The sequence below is a fragment of the Prinia subflava genome, chromosome 15 (assembly GCF_021018805.1).
Source record: "Prinia subflava isolate CZ2003 ecotype Zambia chromosome 15, Cam_Psub_1.2, whole genome shotgun sequence".
NCBI classification, from domain to species: Eukaryota; Metazoa; Chordata; class Aves; order Passeriformes; family Cisticolidae; genus Prinia; species Prinia subflava.
In genome coordinates, this window is record NC_086261.1 from 19,275,863 (window position 1) to 19,295,509 (window position 19,647).

General features: G+C 43.0%; 2 protein-coding genes across 5 annotated transcripts in view; both read left to right on the forward strand.

Moving 5' to 3' along the window:
• Positions 1-9,130, forward strand: part of TRPM1 (transient receptor potential cation channel subfamily M member 1) — a 94,736-nt gene extending 85,606 nt beyond the window's left edge. For all 4 annotated transcript variants that reach the window (XM_063412484.1, XM_063412483.1, XM_063412481.1 and 1 more), the window contains 3 exons: positions 711-910; positions 2,026-2,158; positions 4,008-9,130. In XM_063412484.1, the coding sequence (XP_063268554.1) occupies positions 711-910; positions 2,026-2,158; positions 4,008-5,259 (1,585 nt within the window). In that variant the 3' untranslated portion in view covers positions 5,260-9,130. The remainder of the gene's footprint in view (positions 1-710; positions 911-2,025; positions 2,159-4,007) is intronic.
• A 5,392-nt stretch (positions 9,131-14,522) lies between these two features.
• MTMR10 (myotubularin related protein 10) overlaps positions 14,523-19,647 on the forward strand; it is a 35,834-nt gene continuing 30,709 nt past the window's right edge. The window contains exons 1-2 of the mRNA XM_063412841.1: positions 14,523-14,712; positions 15,951-16,011. Of these exons, the coding sequence (XP_063268911.1) occupies positions 14,659-14,712; positions 15,951-16,011 (115 nt within the window). The 5' untranslated portion in view covers positions 14,523-14,658. The remainder of the gene's footprint in view (positions 14,713-15,950; positions 16,012-19,647) is intronic.

A 19,647-nucleotide genomic window follows, 5' to 3' on the forward strand; every position in this document is an offset into this window, starting at 1 on the left:
CTTAGTCAGTATTTCATAACTATGACTATTGTTACCTCTGGATTGACTATCACTTCATATCAACTGAATTTCAAAATTAAACATCTTTAAAACACACCTTACTTTGCTGTAAAAATGATGAATCTTCCAAAAATAAATTCTTTTACAAGAATATGCACCATATTTTCAAATCAGAAGTTTGAGGGAGTAAAGTTTGAATTTAGGACATTCTGTGAAAACTTGAAAAGTCTTCTATGTAGGTCAAGCTGATTAGCATATTAAAGGCAGACTATGTGAAGCTTCTGAGTTTAGCATACAAAATACTTTTCATGGATTTAATACTTTGTGTAGCATCAAATACTGCCCTGTGTTAAAAGAAATAGTTTATAACCAAGCCCCAAAATACCAATTATGTGATGCATAAATTGTGTGAGTTTCTTTTCACTGGCACCTCAGGGATTTGTACAGTAGGAGCAAATGGTCTGAGAGGATGTTCTGAGTGGTGCCTGAGGGATTCAGAGCACCTTCTGTTTGTTACCTTCAAAAGGAATAGAGAAATCATGAGTTCAATTTAATCCTTAGTTCAGTAGCAGCAACAAAGAGCTGAACCAAGCAAATCCTGTGGCTCCATGAGGTTACTCAGCTGCTGCTTTTTTCAACATAGTACTTGCTCAATGAATGATAAGTGAGATTCAGGACCTTGTAGAAACTGTACCTGTGTTTCCTTTCAGCAATACCTTCTTTGAGGTAAAATCAATCTCCAACCAAGTCTGGAAGTTCCAGCGGTACCAGCTGATCATGACATTCCACGACAGACCTGTGCTGCCACCACCAATGATTATCTTCAGCCACATCTACATAATCATCAAGAGGATCTGCTGCCGCTGCAAGAAGGGGGATGGAGACCAGGATGAGCGTGACAGGGGACTGAGTATGCAAGAAATCTTCTCTAAATTGAGCTCTTTGCACCATATTAGCAGAAAGCAGCAGCTTCTACAACACTGACCTGTTTTGTTCACCTTGACCATCAACTCTAATCCCAGAAGATATTTGGGAATATAATAATTTGGGCCAATATTTGTATCAAGTTAAGAGCTCTTGGGCTCTGTGGGTGCCTGAGAATTTGCAGTTCTCTGATCCTAATGCCTCGTTTAACATGCTTTCCTAAACCAGTGAGATGGTATCTACTCGATCCGGGGGTTTACCAAGTTCTGGTGAAGTCCACATGTTGGGAGGCGCAAATAGGAATTTCAGAAGAAGGGATGACACTTTCAAGTGTCAGCTGTAGTGTCAGCTCTGTGATGTGAGCAGTCTGTGACTGCGAGTATCCCCCTATCGTTTAGAGATTTATCTGTCATTTCACAGGGAAACTGAGGATTCTTCTCCTAAAATACTCTGAAACTGTTAATTAATATTTTCATTATATGCATCATGGAAATAATCATAGGCTCACAACTTCCCTCTATTTCTACATTTCACAGGAAACATTTTTGCACAATAGGAAAAAAAAAAGGAAAAAAGGAAATGTAACGCTCCTTCCAAATGCAAAGAGACAAATTCAGATAAAGGCTGGATTGTTCCCAAAACCTTATATTCCCCTTGGATTTTTCTAATGTGATTAGAAATTATGCAAAGAATATCTGTAAAGAATCTGTTAAGTTCATCTGTTGCCTATAACTGGCATCCTTTTAAGGATAACTCTTAAATGAAGGAACAGTCAAACTGGCAGAGATTGCCAGGTCTTTATCTGGTGAGATCTGCTCAGTTTGTTCAATGCACAGCTGCTAAACAGTGCCAAAGGCATTCAGAACATCGAGCCCTGTGGATGGCCATGGAAGCAGACGATGGTTATAATGCATTCCATTGCCTTCACAGCTCTGCCCATCCTTAGCTGAGCGCTCATTCCTATTTTAAAAACTCATCCGTTCATTTAGTGCAGGAGTAGAATCTGCAATATGTCCAAAATAAACTGCTAATTTGGATTTAAATTGTCAGCCAGAAGTTCAGAAAAAGGAAACTCCTCTTTTGTTCTTCTCTTTTGCACAGAGTTATTTCTGAATGATGAAGAGCTAAAAAAACTGTATGAGTTTGAAGAACAGTGTGTAGAAGAATACTTCCAGGAGAAAGAGGATGAGCAGCAGTCATCTAATGATGAACGCATCAGAGTTACCTCTGAAAGGTACCTACTGTAACAAAAAAATCCACACCATTTGTCAGGGACAGGCTTTTTAATATCTTCTTTATACCCACGGTTGAGTTAAAATACAAAAGAATTTGATCTTGAAGAAAACCACCACCAAATCAGAAGCTGATCTGAATCCTAAATAACTATCTGAGCAGGTGCCATCTCACAAAGACAAACTTCTTGTTACTCCTTCTATTATGTCCCTAAATCTGGTGGTTTGGGTAGCTTTGTCATGAGAACATCTTTGCTTATGATGAATTTTATACCTCTCATCCATCTGAAGATCCCAGTTATGCTTTTTATCCATTTGAGAAAATTGCTGCTTGTTGAGTTTCCAGCAGTTCATCCAACCATGAGAAACGTGTGAGCTTAATGACAAAAGCACTGAGGGTTCTTCCCTTGGACCTGTGGTTTGCATTAGTGTCTGGCACTCACAACTGCTGAATTTTAATCTCTGCCACAGATTCTCTTGCAGGCTTTGAACAAGGCATTTAGCCTTTCAGTATGAACTTCCCATTTAAAAGATGGGGAATATTCACATGTAAATCATTGTGCTTGTTCTGAGGACTAGGTAATGTTTGCACGTTGCTGTGTAAGCACACAGTGCTAATGGCAGCAGCCCTTTTTACCAGGTCACTTGGCAGGACCGTTCCCAAAGGCTCTGCCTGTTCTGTCAGTAGATCTAAGGCAGTCAAGAGATGGGGTCTTTTGTCACTTCCTTCAAATGAAGAAAAATCCTCTCTGTAATGAAAATTATATGCATTTTAACCACTCTTGCACCTTAATCTACCTCACAGTATTCTGATGATGAAGTACACCACATGCATGTTTATCTGTATATATATATATATATATATATCTTCATTTTAACATTTGTTATGAATTAGCTTGGTGAGCATATAATTCTTTAATAGATAAGCTTCTTTCTCCTGAGAGAGGCCTTGAACATCTTGCATTATTATATTTGAAATTTGAGAATAGAGAAGTTAATTAAACCTGCTACATATATTTGAGTAGTTTCTATCACACTGGTTATCCATGGCAATTTGTCAAAATCCTAGGTATTGTGGCAGAGAATAAAGCAGGGCTGATAAGCCTCACTGAGTCACTATGGTCAGTGGCCACAAAGCAGATTTGCTTATTTCTCATGGCTCCTTGCTCCAGATGCTTTGTCATCTTTTGTGCATGGGAGCAAGAAAACGTTAATTTTATTTCCACAGTAGATTTACTAGTATATGATCTCTAAGCCACATCCCAATTAATTACTTTTATATGCTTTTTTCTAGTACCGTCACATCCATTACGATATAAATTATAAGAAGGAAATGGGGAAAAGTATTATTTTAATTGAACTAGACAATAGTTCCACTCCCTTCAGCTAATACAAAATAGAAAGGTATTTCAAGAGCTAAAGCAATCCCATCAACACCAGTATTTGGTTCTCTCTCATACAGCTGCAGAACCTGTCCTACAACATGCTTGATGCTATTTTAAGTCACCCTGTGAGCATGTCATTAGAAAGTACTTTCCATGTAATTAATTTGATGCTTCACAGTGAAAGAGAACAACTGAGTGCACAGTGGGTGGCACACAGAGAAATGTTAATAGTCTGTCCCTAAGGGCTCTCCTGCCATGAATGTAAGGGCAAAGTTCAAATACCCCTCTAATACAGAAAGCATAGATAACAAGAAAATGCCCATGCTTTTGTTGCTACACATAGGAAAAAAGATGATAATGCACCACAAAATTCTGCCTTAGGAAGAAATCAGGAGCTGGGTGCCTATAACGGGTTACTGCGCCACTCTACAGGTTCTGTTCTCTGCTTCCTTTTTATACTCCACAGAGTTGAAAATATGTCTATGAGGCTGGAAGAAGTGAACGAAAGAGAACATTTTATGAAAGCCTCTCTGCAGACAGTGGACCTGCGGCTGTCTCAGCTGGAGGAGCTCTCTGGGCGGATGGTGAACGCTCTGGAGAAGCTGGCGGGCATCGACAAATCGGAGCTGCCGTACCCGCGCTCGCGGGCCTCGTCCGAGTGCGACGCCGCGTACCTGCTGAGGCAGAGCAGCGTCAACAGCTCCGACGGCTACAGCATGTACAAGTACCACATGGGCGACGAGCTCGCCTACGAGGACAGCACCACGCCCACGTCACCAGCCATGCGTAAAAAAGCCCACTCTATTGGTACCAGAGAAGATGGGGCAGACCCAAGGATGCTCCTTCCAGAACACCAGACTGGACTCCATAGCTCGAGTGCTAATGCAGTCACTACAGCAGATCACAGTAAATCTACATCAGAAATTGCACAGAATGTCTCCAGAGCCCACTCTGGCTTGGGGAGTGAAAAGCAGGGGGTTTTCAGCAGTGATGGAATGATTCCTCAAAGTGTAAACCAGATGAATGCTGTTACGAACAGTCAGTCAGTAGCAGGACCAGACTTTCAGAACACTCAGTTAAAAGTAGAACGTACCAAGTTAGAAGCAACCATCTCTTATCCCTTGGACAAATCCAAAGCAATGCGCTATTTTCCTCCTGAAACTTTCAGTGCTTGTCAAACCACTATGATGAAGTCAAGGAGCTTTATATTTGCACAAGGTGGGAAGCTGGTTGGAGGAGTTAACAACTGGACCTCGGAGTATAGTACCATTATGGACCAGGTGTGCCCTTCTACAATTGAGCAGTGGGCCTCAGAGTGGAAATACGAAGTTGAGCAGCAGCTTTCTCAAGAGCGTCCTCCAGAATACCCTGGCTTGATCTCTGAAGCAGAAAGGCAAGCAGAGGAGAAGCAGATGGACACAGATGACGACAGCAATGTTGGTGAAGCAGGTATGAGTGCCTCTTACACCTCTATGCCTGCCACCGTCAAGGCTGAGAAGGAGAATTTACTGTCAGTAAAGCCAGAAAGGACTTCTGGGTTCCCATCAGTACGCTCCAAGAGCTTGCACAGCCATTCCCGGAAAGCCAAGTCTGTGAAGGACAAATTAAATAGACCAGGGCATGCCAGCAGTGTAACTAATTTGGTGGTAGCGTTTGGCAGTGCAACAGAAGAACAGAAAACCAGCCAAGAAAATGCATCCACAGAAACTGAATGTTAAAGTGGCTTATGGCCCCTGTTTTACCAACAGTCGAGAAAGCAGCGTGACTAATTGAACAAAAAAGGGATTTTAAAATTAATTTCTAAAGAAGAATTTTGAATATATGTCTTTCTTTTCTTTTAATTTTAATAGATACGTGTTCTGTTCTTAAATAAATGCTTGCTTGGTTGGGTAAAAGGGAGATGTTCTCTCAGGGGCAGATAAAGGTAGGTACAATCAACAGATGCCGACTGTATAGATCTTCCTTTGCTCCATATCAGCCTCCCTCATAAGCTCATTTACTGACAAGCTCTTTATAAAAGCTCTTAAAGGAAGAGCAATATTATAGTGTAATAATTTTATCAGACAATTTCTCAAACTGAACAAAGTTTTAACCAGCTTTAGTTTTATCCTTACTTATGCAGCTGGTTTCTTTGTGGCCATGGCATTTTTCAGATCAAAACAAAATTGTTGGAGGCAAAGAAAAGTTGTGCAGTCCCCTCTTTCACTTCTGATTTCATGCATGCTGCTTAGCTTCTCTTTCAGAATGGCATGACATAGCAGTTTCCATCCACTAAAATAGGTCTGAGTGGCAAAATACAGTTGTGTTTGAAGAAATACGTGTAGACGTATTAGTAATCTGTCCTTGAACTTTAGGGGCAAAATCTTGATTTCAGGATCACATCTGTCCCCAACCCAAAACATGCTGACAGCCTTAAACTGTTGAAAAACAGTGATCATTGTTTCAAAATGTTTAGGGAGATTCTAAGAATATCAAGTACATGGGGATTTTAATAATAGAAATCCAAGATTTGCATTACTATTTTGTACAAATGAGGATTACAGCACAAGTCCATGTAGACTTATGTAGACAGAATAAGATTCTGACTTTTCTTAGATGCCTGCAAGGGAAACAAATCAGAACAGGAAAGGTGTGCTGATGAGGTGAGATCAAAACACAGCCGATCTTTGCTTGAAGCAAATCTTCTCTGACAAATTCATCTTCCATTTTGCAATTCCATTATGACACGAGGAACAAGGAACAGTTTCTAGGAGTCCATCTAAACAAAATGCAGATTTTCCAGATGAGAATAGAAATTCTGTACGATTTCTTGAGTAAATTTCAAAAACAATTGTCAAAGGAGAAAAAAAGTCTCTACAGCAAAAGTGTTTTGAGGACTAAGAGTGGAAATCAACATCTGTAGTTAGATGTATCCAGAGCATTTGTCGCTGCAGTGGCATTCTAAGTATTAAGTTTTGATAATTTTCTTCAAAATAGCAGAGTTTTATTTGCATCATTCCTCCCTGTTAAATTTCAGGAACTTTGATTTCCCAGATATTCAGCACCGCTCTTTGCAGGGGATGCTTACCACTGAGCAAACAATTTTGAAAATGAGTTAAAGGCATGTTACTTGTTCACAGAATGCTGGTCAAAGGTTTATGCTTAACTCTATTCCCATCAGGACTCATTCATATGCTATTTTGAAAAGATGTAATTTCTTTTTTCACTCCCCATGAGCCCCACAGTGCAGGTCTCAATATCCTCCTTGACAATGATGCTTACAGCATTTCGAAATGCAGAGATTGATGGAAGATTCTACAAATGCATCAATGGCATCTGATTTGTATTGTTTGCTTTATATTTTCATACTCCATCCATACCTATACCCTGAAGTACTGTTACCAGACTGAACGATCGTGGAAAGTGCACAGACATTTCACAAAGTTCAGTCATCATTTCTTTTGGATTTTTGCTCTCTTGGTTCTTACCAGCAGGTTTACTTGTTTCACTGCTGTTGGAACAGTGTTGACATTTTGCTTTTTATGTGGGCTTCTCTTTTCTTCAACTTTAGGGGAGAAGACATTTTTTGACATTCTGTAAAAACAGAATGACATTTGAAATTGTTTCACTTCCATGTTTACTTCTGTGTTACCATTCTGTGCAACTACATAGCCATTGTGTATATGTGGTTAAAATAGCCTCCAGTTTGCCAATGCCTTTTTATTGTTTGCCTGCACATTCACCAGAAATGGATTCATTAACAAACACAAAGGGATGCAGCTTTTCAGCACTGTGCTAAACAAGCAGTATGCATTGTGGAATGGAATACAGCGTGTTGCATACCTCTTGTTACATTGTCTTTATAAAATGTGTGTTAATCATGGTTTGACCACTTAATTTTTTTAGCATTTACATTGAAAATTTATCTGATAGCATGTAGATTTCAAACAAAAATATTTTACCTTTGTATTTATATATTTCCTTTGTGTAAAAATATTTATAAAGAAACACATGAAAATATGGCAAATTATTTCAATATACCAGTTTTTTCTCTATAATGTCAAAACACTTCACTAATCTGTTTCTTCTTATGCAGTGCATGGACCAAACATTTTCTAAGCAAAGTTTCTTTCTTAACACTTGCCAGTAATTTTCCATAGAATTTTCTATGCAGGGATGATTTTAAGAGGTTTGGATATTTTCTGTGCTCTCACACAGCATGAACTGAATGAAAAGCTCTCTGCCATTAACTGTGGAGTAACCACACTGGTTTTGGCAAAGTCATTTTAGACATTCAGCCATTTTAATAAGATTTAAATATGGTTTTGTATGGGCATAGAAGACCAATAATAGATTTGGAGCTCACTAAGCAGAATAATGACCAACACATTTGCATGTCTGCCTCCAGGCTTTCTTGAATACTGGCTGAAAGGATGCAGGCAGAGAATTTGCATTTCTGAAGAGGCCTGTTTAATACTGCTTTTCAGGAAGATGTGTCCCCTTCCCTGCCAAGCCTGTGGTGACTTCACAGCAATGTCACTGTGAATGCCATTGCCATGATTTATTATGTGCTTGACCTATCCTGCAGCAGGTCAAGCTAAAAGGGAGTGTGCTCTAGGGCTGTGTCTATGCAGAGATACTACTCCAAGGTAATTTAAATTTGTTCATCTTATAGTATCGTGCAATACATTTCCCTTTCCCTCAAGGCAAATGTTTTCAACATGCTGACTAATTGTCATATTTGCAAAGGCAAGTTCATGACCCTTGCACCTGATTCTATGGATTGCCCCTTTTTACATTGCATCATTCAGGGACAAGCTTAACTTTGCCCTCACAAGTCTCTCCTATTGCAGAGTCATTCTATCCATTTTAGAAACTGGAGTTTGATTACCTGAGAGTCAAGAAAGTCCATTTTTCATATTATTTACTAATTCATTAAAGTAGCCATTGAAACCTTCCACCTATGGTTTCTCCATGCTGCTTATTTGGATGCTCTCCAAAGTTCTGTGCTTGACCATCATCTTTGGAAAACTATTTATCTAAATAAAATATTTCTTCTAAATAAAAATAAAAATAACACATCTGCAAGGCCTTGTCAGGAAACAGGAACATGAGGAAGGTGCATGACCAAGGATCATTTCTTTAGCTCTGCAAGATGAATAAAGGACTGTGCCCTGTTGCAGGTGTTCTGGGCTGGCACAAAGCCAGTGTGCTGCTGGAGCCCTCCATGTGGAGCAGGTGAGTTTTCAGCAGCCCTTGGACACGGTGCTGGCGTCCCACAGATGCTTCTGCAGCACTGTCCTGTCCAGCAGATCACTTCTGCCTGAATTAGGGTTGCACTCAAAAGCTGTTGGAGCCTTGGATGTAAAGTCGAGAGTTTATTGTTAGTGTAACAAGTTTTAACAGTCTAATATATGAATTATTATTAGTTTAGATCCAGCTAATTAGAGAAGAGACAAGAAGAGACAACAGAAAACAATACTACTATGCAACTGAGGGAAAAACAGAAAAACTACTATCTACCCCTTATTTTGATGTTTATTGACACCTGCTCTGACCTCTGGGTCTAATGGTCAGTGGCTGCAGCGAGGACAGAGAGGACATACTGCCAGCTGTCAGCATCCAGGTCCTTTGTAGGGTGAGCATCATGTTCATGTTGTTTCATTGTCCTTATTTTTTGCTACTTTAGGGGCATTTTTATGTGAGCTACAAAGTCATATCTCGTTTTTCGTCACCAGCCTTTAAATCTTAACAAATAAACCTGAATTTCCTCGTCATTAGAAAAATTGCTTTCACAGCTAAAACAAGTGAGGAACAGCTCCAGGCAGGGTAAGGCAAGTTCAGACAAAGCAGTCCTGCAAGCCTCGGTCCTGAGGCCTTACAAAGTCAGCATAAAGCCTGTGGCCTGTTAGTAGCAGTGACAATTAGCCTCTGCTTGCTGGGTTATGAGGCTACATTAGCCCTAGGGATGTTTTCTTCTCACTGCAACCATTGCAAATAAATATTCTACTACATGCAGCAGTCACCTGAGCTGAAAATTCAGCCTCATTGTGGATTTTGATCCCCTGTTTTGATCCAGCATCAGACAGGAAGGCAAAAGTGATGTAAGGAGCTGGTTGTTGTAGCCATTTAAAGTCCATTTCAAATGGTGCCAGGCACAGGGGTTTGGGGTAGTCATAAAACAGTACCCAGCAGTACTCTGCATTGTAGGCTGACAAACCACAAGCCTTGGGAGAAGTGAGACAAAGACTACAGATTTTCTTAAAAGTGTGATGTTATTTTGCTTTTTTCAACTTTTAGTGTTGTCTGCAGTTAGATATGGCAAAGTGGTGCTTTACAGTTGATGCCCTCTATCTTTACAATGGATGACATAACAGGCTTTAAATTATTCTTTGCAGATGTTCAGCTGAAATATTTAAGTGCTGGTATCCACCTCGTTCTTGGTGTTGGAGTAATGAAAAAGAGGGTGCATAACACAATACCTGTGTGAAATAGTCCAAGGTGGAACACTGTCCCAATAACTCCAGGCTAGTAATACCTACACAATGATTAACAAGGAAAATACCCTTATGAGACATAGCAAAGTTCCTTATCATTAAACCTCCCAAAAAGACAGCCTCCACTTGACAGATGTGCCCTGCAAAGGAGGCTTCTGTCCTGAGGTACCTCAAGAAACTAAAAACTCTGCACAGTTTTTATGTCTTTTGTACATATCTGGCCAAGACTGTCAAAATTGCTGTTTTAGGTAAGTAAACACATTTTAAATATTCTTCTCCTAGATCTTCATCAAGGACATTCAGGAATGACTGGAGTTTTTTTACCAACTGCTTAATAAAGCTTTATGCTTTTATTCTGTAAGATGTAATACAGATTTTTAGGGCTGGCTCCCTCACAAGTCCCCAGTCAGAGTCCTGCACTTCTGAGTGCAGGCTGAGGCAACTTGGGTGCACAAACTATTGAGTGCACAAGTAGAGAGGTGCCCAGGTAAAGTAATAAACTGTACCACTTTCAGTGAAAAATAGAACTCACTTTCACCAGCGAATCCCTGACTTCACAGACTTGCTCCACATTTGCTGTAGCTCTGGGCACATAGCTCAGCTGTGAAATCAGACAACACTTGTGTCTTTTTGTCTTGGAGTTCAAACCAATAATTGAACCAGTCTTCAGAGAGCTATGAAAACATGTAAGTTGCCATAGAAATACAGGCCTGGAAGAGATCATCTGCACTAGGCAAGTTCAGCTATGTCAATAGCATCAGTGGCAGATGGTGGTCTAACCTGTTCTTGAACATGTCTAATGAAAGCCATTCTCTGATCTGCTGAGAGATCAAAAGGAACCATTGTGAAAATCTGTTCTGACTTAACCCCAGCCCTCATGCATTGCACAAGCCAAAGCACATCCCCAGCCTCAGAGCTGCCTTGGGAGGTTGTACCAGAACTTTTAGGGTGCCGAATCTGAGTGTGCACTGAATACAGCAGGTTATGCACCCCAGCCACAGCTAACAGATAATTATCTGCACAGTCAGTCACAAACAGTGGCACTGTAGGTAAAGAGAGCCCCGGGAGACAACCACACAGTGCTGGGGCTGATACCACTGGGAGAGCAGGCCAGGCTGCTGCTCAGGGAGAGTGGCCAAGTGAAAGGCTCCTGGTCAGGCTAGCACACAGGAGATACCACTCAACATCAACACAGAGAAAAGGAAAATAACTCTGTTGAGCAAAAAAATATTTTTTTTTTCAATAATAATACCAGACATCTGCAGTCTTTTCAGTTCAGCTGGCTTTGTTGCATAGCTGTCTTCCCTCCATTATTTCAAGACTGCTCTCACAAAACAAAGGCATTCTCAAAAATCTCTGGCTTAGCAGAACTGTTTGAAGAAAGTGAGCGAGTGAGGCAGAGTTGGGATGGCCACAGATGGGCAGGCAGTGGAGTTCATTGCCAAAAAGGAGTCAGAGGATTTCCCTGCCTGTCCTGCTTGCCCTTTTGCCTGGTCTGCGCTGCCCTGCCTGCCTACCCAGCTCTACCTGCCTGTCCTGCTCTGCCTGTCTTGTCTGCATCTCACTGCAAGTTGTGACAATTAACTTGCTTCTCCAAAGTACTCAATTCTGCCAAATCAGCCTTCTTCTCCTACTAGCATAGAACTCTTCCAGTGGAAACGTGTAACCAGTTGCAGTAACAATCCTCACAAATCTTGTGAGAGCTTATTTTTTTAGTTTGCTCCTTTTCAGAACTGCACTGCAATCTCAATGTCAGTGCAGTCCTTAATGGAAATTTTTGCTATCCTGTGATCATCCTCTCATGAGTAAGACTGCTTTTGCAGCTACTCCTAAAAAGTCTCTGTGATGATGCAGAAACACTCTTGTAATTCTGATGTGGTGTAAATAATCATAACTTTTAATATCACTGGCAACTTCATTATGTGCAATTTCTGGGCAATTTCTGCCTTCCTCACCCCCTCACTTTCTCTTCCCCCTTTTTGAGTTAAATTCTCTTTCACCAGCGTTCTGAATATGAACAAAAACTTTAAAGAAGGATAAAGATAAGGGCTAGTCTCGCAGTATTTCTCACTTATCAAATATCCAAAGGATTTAGGTTATGAAAGGGGATGAGAGGAGCTGTGCTTTGCTCTCACAGCATTCAGCTTTACACCATCAGCAGCATCTGCAGCACAGTGCACTCTCTAAAATGGACTCGGGCATGAGATCATGCCGGGCTGAATAATCCCACCTAGACAAAGATGTTTGCAGAATAAAATAAAAGTGATATATGTGAAAATAGAGGGTAAAGTGAAGGGCATTGGCTGCCAACAGCAATAAGAGGGGACTTTGTTGCAAGGGGGTGCACTTGTTTTGAAAAGTACACTGGATTGATTTTATCTTCTCCATCTACAAGTCCAAGAGCAGGGTGGTCCTTCCTGGGCCTTTGAACAGCATTAAATGTATGCAGATGAGCTTTCCTCAGTCTAGGCAGGTGCCAGTGAATTGTTTCCCTCCTCACTGTTCAATCAAACCTTTCTGCTGCAATCAGTGGGGCATCTCTAAATTGTGGGATCCAGATTGTGCCCTAAAGTCTATTCTTTCATTAAACACACCCCCTCAGACTTCACAAAAAATCCCAGGGCCTATAATGCAATATAATGTACTTTCTATTAATGAGGGAAGATTATGACAGTATGCTGAGCAAAATCGTGCATTTTAATATGGTGAGGCTGCAAAACCCAGCAGTTTGTTTGTCAGATCCTGGCCTTCAACTTTCAGCCCTAAACCATGGTCCTTGCTGTGAACTCTGCTTGGCTCATAGCTGGAACCACGACTGTGGTGCACCAGCAGCCAGGGGCCAGCCCTTCTCGCCCTACTGAACACACCAGACCTTGCTCCAAAATCTGGAGAGACCTGGTGGTTTGACCCAGTTCCTTGTGACTGGATCATCAGCAGGAGAACCCAGGCTCTCCCCCTTCCTTAGATCTCACAGCTGACAGAACATGTATTCCTGATCTAGGGTTCTCTATTAAACCACATTTCCACCCAAACTGTTGGTACTTCCACAGTGGAGGCCAAGTTCAGAGCACTCATGTAATCACCTGCATATGGACCTTTATGGGTGCCATAGGCCACAAAGCAAACATGAGCAGTTCCTCAGTTTCCTACTTAAAAAACCACTGATGGGTTTTGGCTGTTTAGGGAGGTGCCTGTGTTATTTCCATGTCCTGGAGAAGCTCAGGTGAGCAACACATGAGTGCCTGGAAAGCTTAAAGAGAGTTTCACAGATGTTGGATCAACATGCAGCTCCCACAGTCAGGGCTGCAGAGTGAGAGGGTGACTGCAGCAGCTGCCTGGGGCATCATCCAGCCATCACAGAATCACACACACAATCACACACACAATCACACACAATCACACATCACAGAATCACACACAGAATCACACAGAATCACACAGAATCACACACTACGCTGAGCTGGAAGGGATCCACAAGGATCATGGAGCCCAGCTCCTGGCCCTGCACAGAACCATCCCCAGGAGTCCTAGCATGGCCTGAGGGGGTTGCATACACCCCACAGCTGTAATGCATACACCTCGTATAAAGGGTGACCCGGGAAGAACTCCACAGCAGTAAGTGATTCACAGTCACAGAATGTCAAGGAGCTGCAATGGAGCACACATCACCCAGTCCAAAGCCCCGCCACGGTCAGGGGCACCTTGCATTAGAGCAGGTTGCTGGAGGCCTTACAGAACCTGGCTGTGCACACTGCCAGCGACGGAGCCACGGCCTCCCTGGGCAGCTGTGCCAGCGGCTCTCCACCGTGCTGGAGATGGATTTTACCGCTGCCTTAGGAGACAGCTCTGGGTAGCAGCAACTCCTGCAGGCCCCCAACGGGGCGTTCAGTTCCCACGGGGCTCTGAGGTCAAACTGCGGCACTCCCGTGCTTGGGCAGCCGGCCCCGCCCGCCGCAGGGCCCGCGTGTGGCTGTTCCCCGGGGCAGGCCCGGGCCGGGCCGGGCAGCACGGGCCCGGCGGGCCGCTGACCGCGCCCGGCAGTGCGGCCGTGCCGGGGCTGCGCGGTGCTGCGGGCCGGCCATCGATAGCCCCGGGCCGGCCATCGATCGCCCCGGGCCGGCCATCGATCGCCCCGGGCCGGCCACTACCGCGGGCCGGCCATCGATAGCCCGGGGCTGGCCATCGATAGCCCGGGGCTGGCCATCGATAGCCCGGGGCTGGCCATCGATCGCCCCGGGCCGGCCATCGATAGCCCCGGGCTGGCCATCGATAGCCGCGGGCCGGCCACTACCGCGGGCCGGCCGTCACCCCGCGCCGCTTGTTCCCTCCGCGCCGCCGTACGCCGCCGCTCCCGCCCCTCACGGCCCGGCCCGGCCCGCCGGGGCCGCCGCCCGCCCAAGGAGCCGCTGGGCCGGCCCGGGGAGGCGGAGGGAGCCGCGGGGGCTCCATGCGGGGCGGCGGCGGCCCGAGCCCGGGCCTGCCCAGGCCGCTGGCTCCTCCCTTGGGGAAGGAGGGTGCGCCGGGGCCGCCCCCGCGGTGTGACGGGGAGCGCAGCCCGAGCGGCCGCGGGCGCCGGGCCTGAGCCGGCGGGTGTCGGCACCACCTCCGGGGCCCGGCCCGGCCCGGCCGTCGGCGGCCACAATGTTCTCCCTCAAGCAGCCCAAACCCACCTTCAAGTCGTACCTTCTGCCTCAGGTAACCGCCTTTTACTGCCATTACCGACCTGCCCTCCCTGCCCTGCCTGCCCCTGGCCGTCCCTGTCCCTGGCCGAGGTGCCGCCCCGGGGCCGTGCCCGCTGGCCCGGGGGCCGTGCCCGCTGGCCCGGCGGTGGCGAGCGGCACCTGTGGAGGGGCTGCCGGGCCCCCGAGCCCGCCGTGCCCCGGGAAACAAAAGCTGCGCAGCCGGTTCGGGGCAGCCCCTCGGCCTCCGGGTCTCCGCCTCGCACACCGACACAGCCCGCGCTGTGCTCGGCAAGCAGGACTTCCATCAAAATGAAGTCTTGTGTTCATTAAAAGCGGCCCGTGCGAGATTATTTTGGAAAGTTGTGAGTTATTGCTTCAGGTGTTTGGGCTCTCTTTGCTCGCAGCGCTGGGCGGGATGAGGAGAAAGCAGCGGGCGCTACTCTGTTGTGCAGATAATTCAGCTCTCACTTGTAGCCGTCGTTTCACGTGTCTTGTTGTGTAAATAAGAAAACCAAGTATATCTATCAATTATATTTAGCATATCGTACTGAGTACGTTGAGAACCACCAGGATTTTTTCTGTCATCTGGATGTGCACTTGACAGAAAGTGGTATTTATTTACTTTGGACAAGACAGGACCTCTTCTAGCAACATGTTTGACATGTTGACTGATTTTGGTTTTGCACAATTTCTTAGTAAAAGTGACATGTGTGTAACACAGTTCTGGATTGTCCTAGTCCTGGGAAATGCTTATATTGCTGTCATTGTAGGAACTGGGAGTTATTTCACCAAAGGTTCCAGTCTTGTAATAGAAGATTTTTATTTTTAAGGTTTGAAACTGAAGTGCAAGTAGGCATATGTGTGTTCTAGGCCTTGAAATCTCTCCTGTGTTGGAAAGTTGTGCATGTTAGTAGAGAGGGGTTTTTTGAGTGTCTAGATCTGTAAAACTCGTTGAAAGATCTCGAGCCATTATGGAATGTCAAGCCAAATTGGTTTTTGTTCATCCTGTGACTTGTGATGGTTTGGGTTACCCAATTTTTTAAACGTGAATGTTTTCGATATTTTATTATTCTTTTGGTGCAAATCCAAGTGCCTTCAGAATTATTAAAAACTATTGCTACATTTGGATTCTAGGTCCTTAAGATGAACTTTTTAAGTTAGAACAATTTTCTCTTCTGTACAAGCCAGTCAGGCTTGTGTCTGGCAGTAAAGTTCTGAACCTTAAGTAAATGATCTTTTTTCTTTCTTCAGGCTGATGACAATATAGCATCAGAACCAAGGATTAAAAAACTGGAACCAGTACTTTTACCAGGTAGGCGTGAATCAGGAATTTGACAAATACCTCTGTTGGTATTGATTTTGGTATATTTTAATCTTAGCATTTCTCATTGAGGGATATTGCTTTTGAGCAGGAAAAGATAATGATATTTGTGTGTGTAGAAACTTATTCTTTCCCACCTGAAACACGAAATAAATACAAAAGCATTTTTGCATGTGTGATGCTTTACTACATATAGAATAATGGCTTGGTTTTATTGTGAGTATTGGAAATTAAACCACTGATAAGTGATTTTACATTCTTGACACCCTTTGGAAGATTACTGGTAATTACACTTTGATCAGATAGTCAATATTTACCTGTCTGCAGAGCCCAGTACTAAAGCCTGTGTCTGAGTCTTCCTTTAGTTTAAAGGAAAATAGTCATAGAATTTCCAGAATGTGGGTATGATTGACTTCTGTATTGGAAAGCTTCTAATGCCATCTTTATTCATTTACTCTTTTTGAATATGGTGCTGTTAGGTACGTTTGGAATTTGTGTCTTCACACCTTGACAGAATAATCTTTTTGAGGTGTGGGTGAGATAAAGAGATACTTTTGTTACTCTTCATCATTACACATTTATAAATGTAGGGTATTAATGACATCCATATTTTAAATAAGAAATAATCTCTGGTAAATGTCAATTTGAGCAATGAGGATTTCTAAAAGCCTTTTTTCACGTATGGAAGGAACAATCTACTGTTCTCGAGATTGCTTTCATTGCAAACTGTACATCACAGTAATAAATTTGGCTTGCAGTTTCTAAGGATAACTTGGAGCTTCAAACAATGTCATACTGCAGTTTTTTCTTAGCATTCAGAATGTATATTAAAAATATGAATTTACACACACACTGATGTAGGTATAAACAACTCTGAAAAATTATTTCTGTCACTGCTTCATATGGCCTGTTGCTAATTAAGCAGTGCTAATTGATATGTGATATGGTCCAGTGAGGTACCTAAGAGGCTGAAATAGTGAGGAAGAGGTTCAACAGAAAGAGTAAATAACAACTGCTGACATCCTTCATCAAACAAAAAAATGCGGAGTTTGCTCGAGGCCTAAATATCTTAAAATACATTGCTGAGATTGCTTGATATTTGAAATAGTTATATTTTTATGCTTGCAAAACTTCTGCTTACCACTTGGCATCTCGGTGATGATGTTGCAGTTGATACTCATCCAAGGCCTTTGACTCACAAGGAAGTGACTGCATGTTCTTCTCTGAGACATTCCACAGCAAATGCAAGGCAGAGAGTGCTGTGCTCAAAATGTAGCACATCTTGCCTTTGCTGTGGGGCCTGGGCAGTTATAAAAAGTGATTTCTGTGCTGCCACTTTTTGCAGTGTGGCTCATTATCCATTTGTGAAACTTGTAAGTACTCTTAAAATGGTGCTGATTGGTTTGTTTTTCTCAACTGGCTTGTATTTGTTCCCTCTTTGCATTATTTTCCTTGTCTGCACTCTCTTTGAAGCCAGCATTTGATGGCTTTTGGGACATTTGTAGTAAGTTGCCCCAAGTTATGTAGAACCCACAGTATGATGTACCACAGACTTAAAATTTCCACCCCCATATCATTCTAAGGTTATTATTTTGAATTATTTCAAGATAAAATTCACTACTCTGTATAGCCACAGAGTAGCTCTGACAAAACCTATTCATGACTCTGTATGAGAGTTGTGAGGGTGTTAGAAGTGACTTATTTAAAATTAAATAAATTAAATGCATTTAAATGCAACTCCTCCTGTTTGAAGCTAAGCACCAACCTAAAAAGATTTTTTTTTGTTTCTGTCATCAACCGTGCTGTAGAAAAGTGCACAAACAAGTACACATTGTACTGTTGGATAGCCTGACTGTTGGATTTGTCATAACCCAAGTTACTGGCCAAATTCCAACTCATTTAATTATATTAAGGCTGACTTGCACTTCCTTGTAAATACAGTTTCAGTATGGCATTCCTAATATCCTGTCCTTAGCAGTTGTGTGAAATGCTTTTGCTCTCAGGAACAGAGATAAACCTGAGTGGCTGATTGTGTGTTATGCTTTTTTAAGTAGTGGAGTTTTTAAGGAGTTCTTTTGGAATTAAGTTACATTAGCACAAGTGGGCACTGGCATTAGTAATCTTCAAAATCTGCAAATGGCTGTATTAAGCTTTTGATTCCCAAAACGTAGTGACTCTGAGGGAGTGGCTTGCTTACTAATTCCAAAGGAGCTAAATACCCTGCTGTCTAACTTGTATTTCTGTGCAGTGGAGGTTAGGACAAGGAGTAACAGTCTAGGAAATAATACATCTGGTTAGAAAATGAGTGGGTTTTGCTAAAAAAAAATAATAAATTAATTGGAATCAACTTTCAACCTGTAGAGATTGTTTTAAAAGTTTCCTCTGGAATCCAGAGCCCACATCTCATCAGAATTTGGAGCAAACGCCTGTATTTTCATTGAACTGGATGCCCTGAGGAGGGTGTTTATTGGGAAAAGGAACAAGTATAATTTAGAGCAAGTAAAAACCTCGGTTGTAAGGCGCAACACTGATACTGCAGTAGGGAAAAGCAAGTAATTTTATAGAATTTGGTATCATTTCATTGCAGAACACATGATATAGGTTTGAGGTGGAGTTATAAAAATGTTTTGCTTTTCTTTTTGCTCTTCTGTTTTCCTAGTGAGCTCTCTGAGTGAGAGTTTCTGCAGAATTGGTTAAGAGTTGGCCTCTGTGTTTCACTTTTTTCCCCTTTGTTTGTGTGCATTGCTGGTTTTATAAGCATGCCAAAGAGGAAAATTACAGAAGTAGCAGGTATTCTACCAGTGAGTCTGTTGAGGTGCCTTGCCTGGCTGGTAGGAAATTCGTCTGTGTACCTTAAGGGAGTGCAGAGCTCAAGCTGAAAGTGTGTGAAGGTGTGTTTTGTTCTGGTGATCTGCTGCAGCCAATTTCCACAGCTCTGTCTGCAGCCTTCTCAAGGCATCAATTGAGCATTCCAATTCCAATTCCAAACCTGTCCAGCACAGGGGGCTGTGCCTGCAGGGTGTCTCCCTGGTGTGAGGGGCAAAGAAGTGTGCAGAAGAGCAGTGCAGGGATGGGCAATGGGCCAGTCCCGTGTCTGTACTGGAACCAGTGCCACACCAGCACCAGGCAACGAGATCCTCCCTGTTGCTCACACAGGCCATTGTGCAGCAGATTATGTAACCAGTGGAGCATCTGCCTGAGTGTGAGGAAAGGATTGTTCCTCCCCAATCTTAATGCCCACTTGAACTAGTTAAATTGTTCCTCAGTAAGCTAATTTGCTAGTAGATTAAGATAGTAGTTGCTACCAGTAAGTTTTTACAAAAAGACTGGAAATGGTTATAAAATGATAGACTAAACTGAATTAGAATAGTAGCACGGGGACCTTCCTGCTGCAGGAGCCTCATGGGGACACCTAAGGGAGATGTCACAGGAAATACAAACAGTGCTGCCATGGTCAATTCCTCTTGCTGGATCTGTCTTACTTGAATTTATGCAGTTGCTTTCTATAGCCGTGTAAAAGTTTATCACCCACAGCTTCACACGGTAACATGTTCTGCAGTTTAATTACATGGTGTTACATCTCCTTTTAATTGTTTTTTCTGAAGTTACCACCATCCAGTTCCTTTG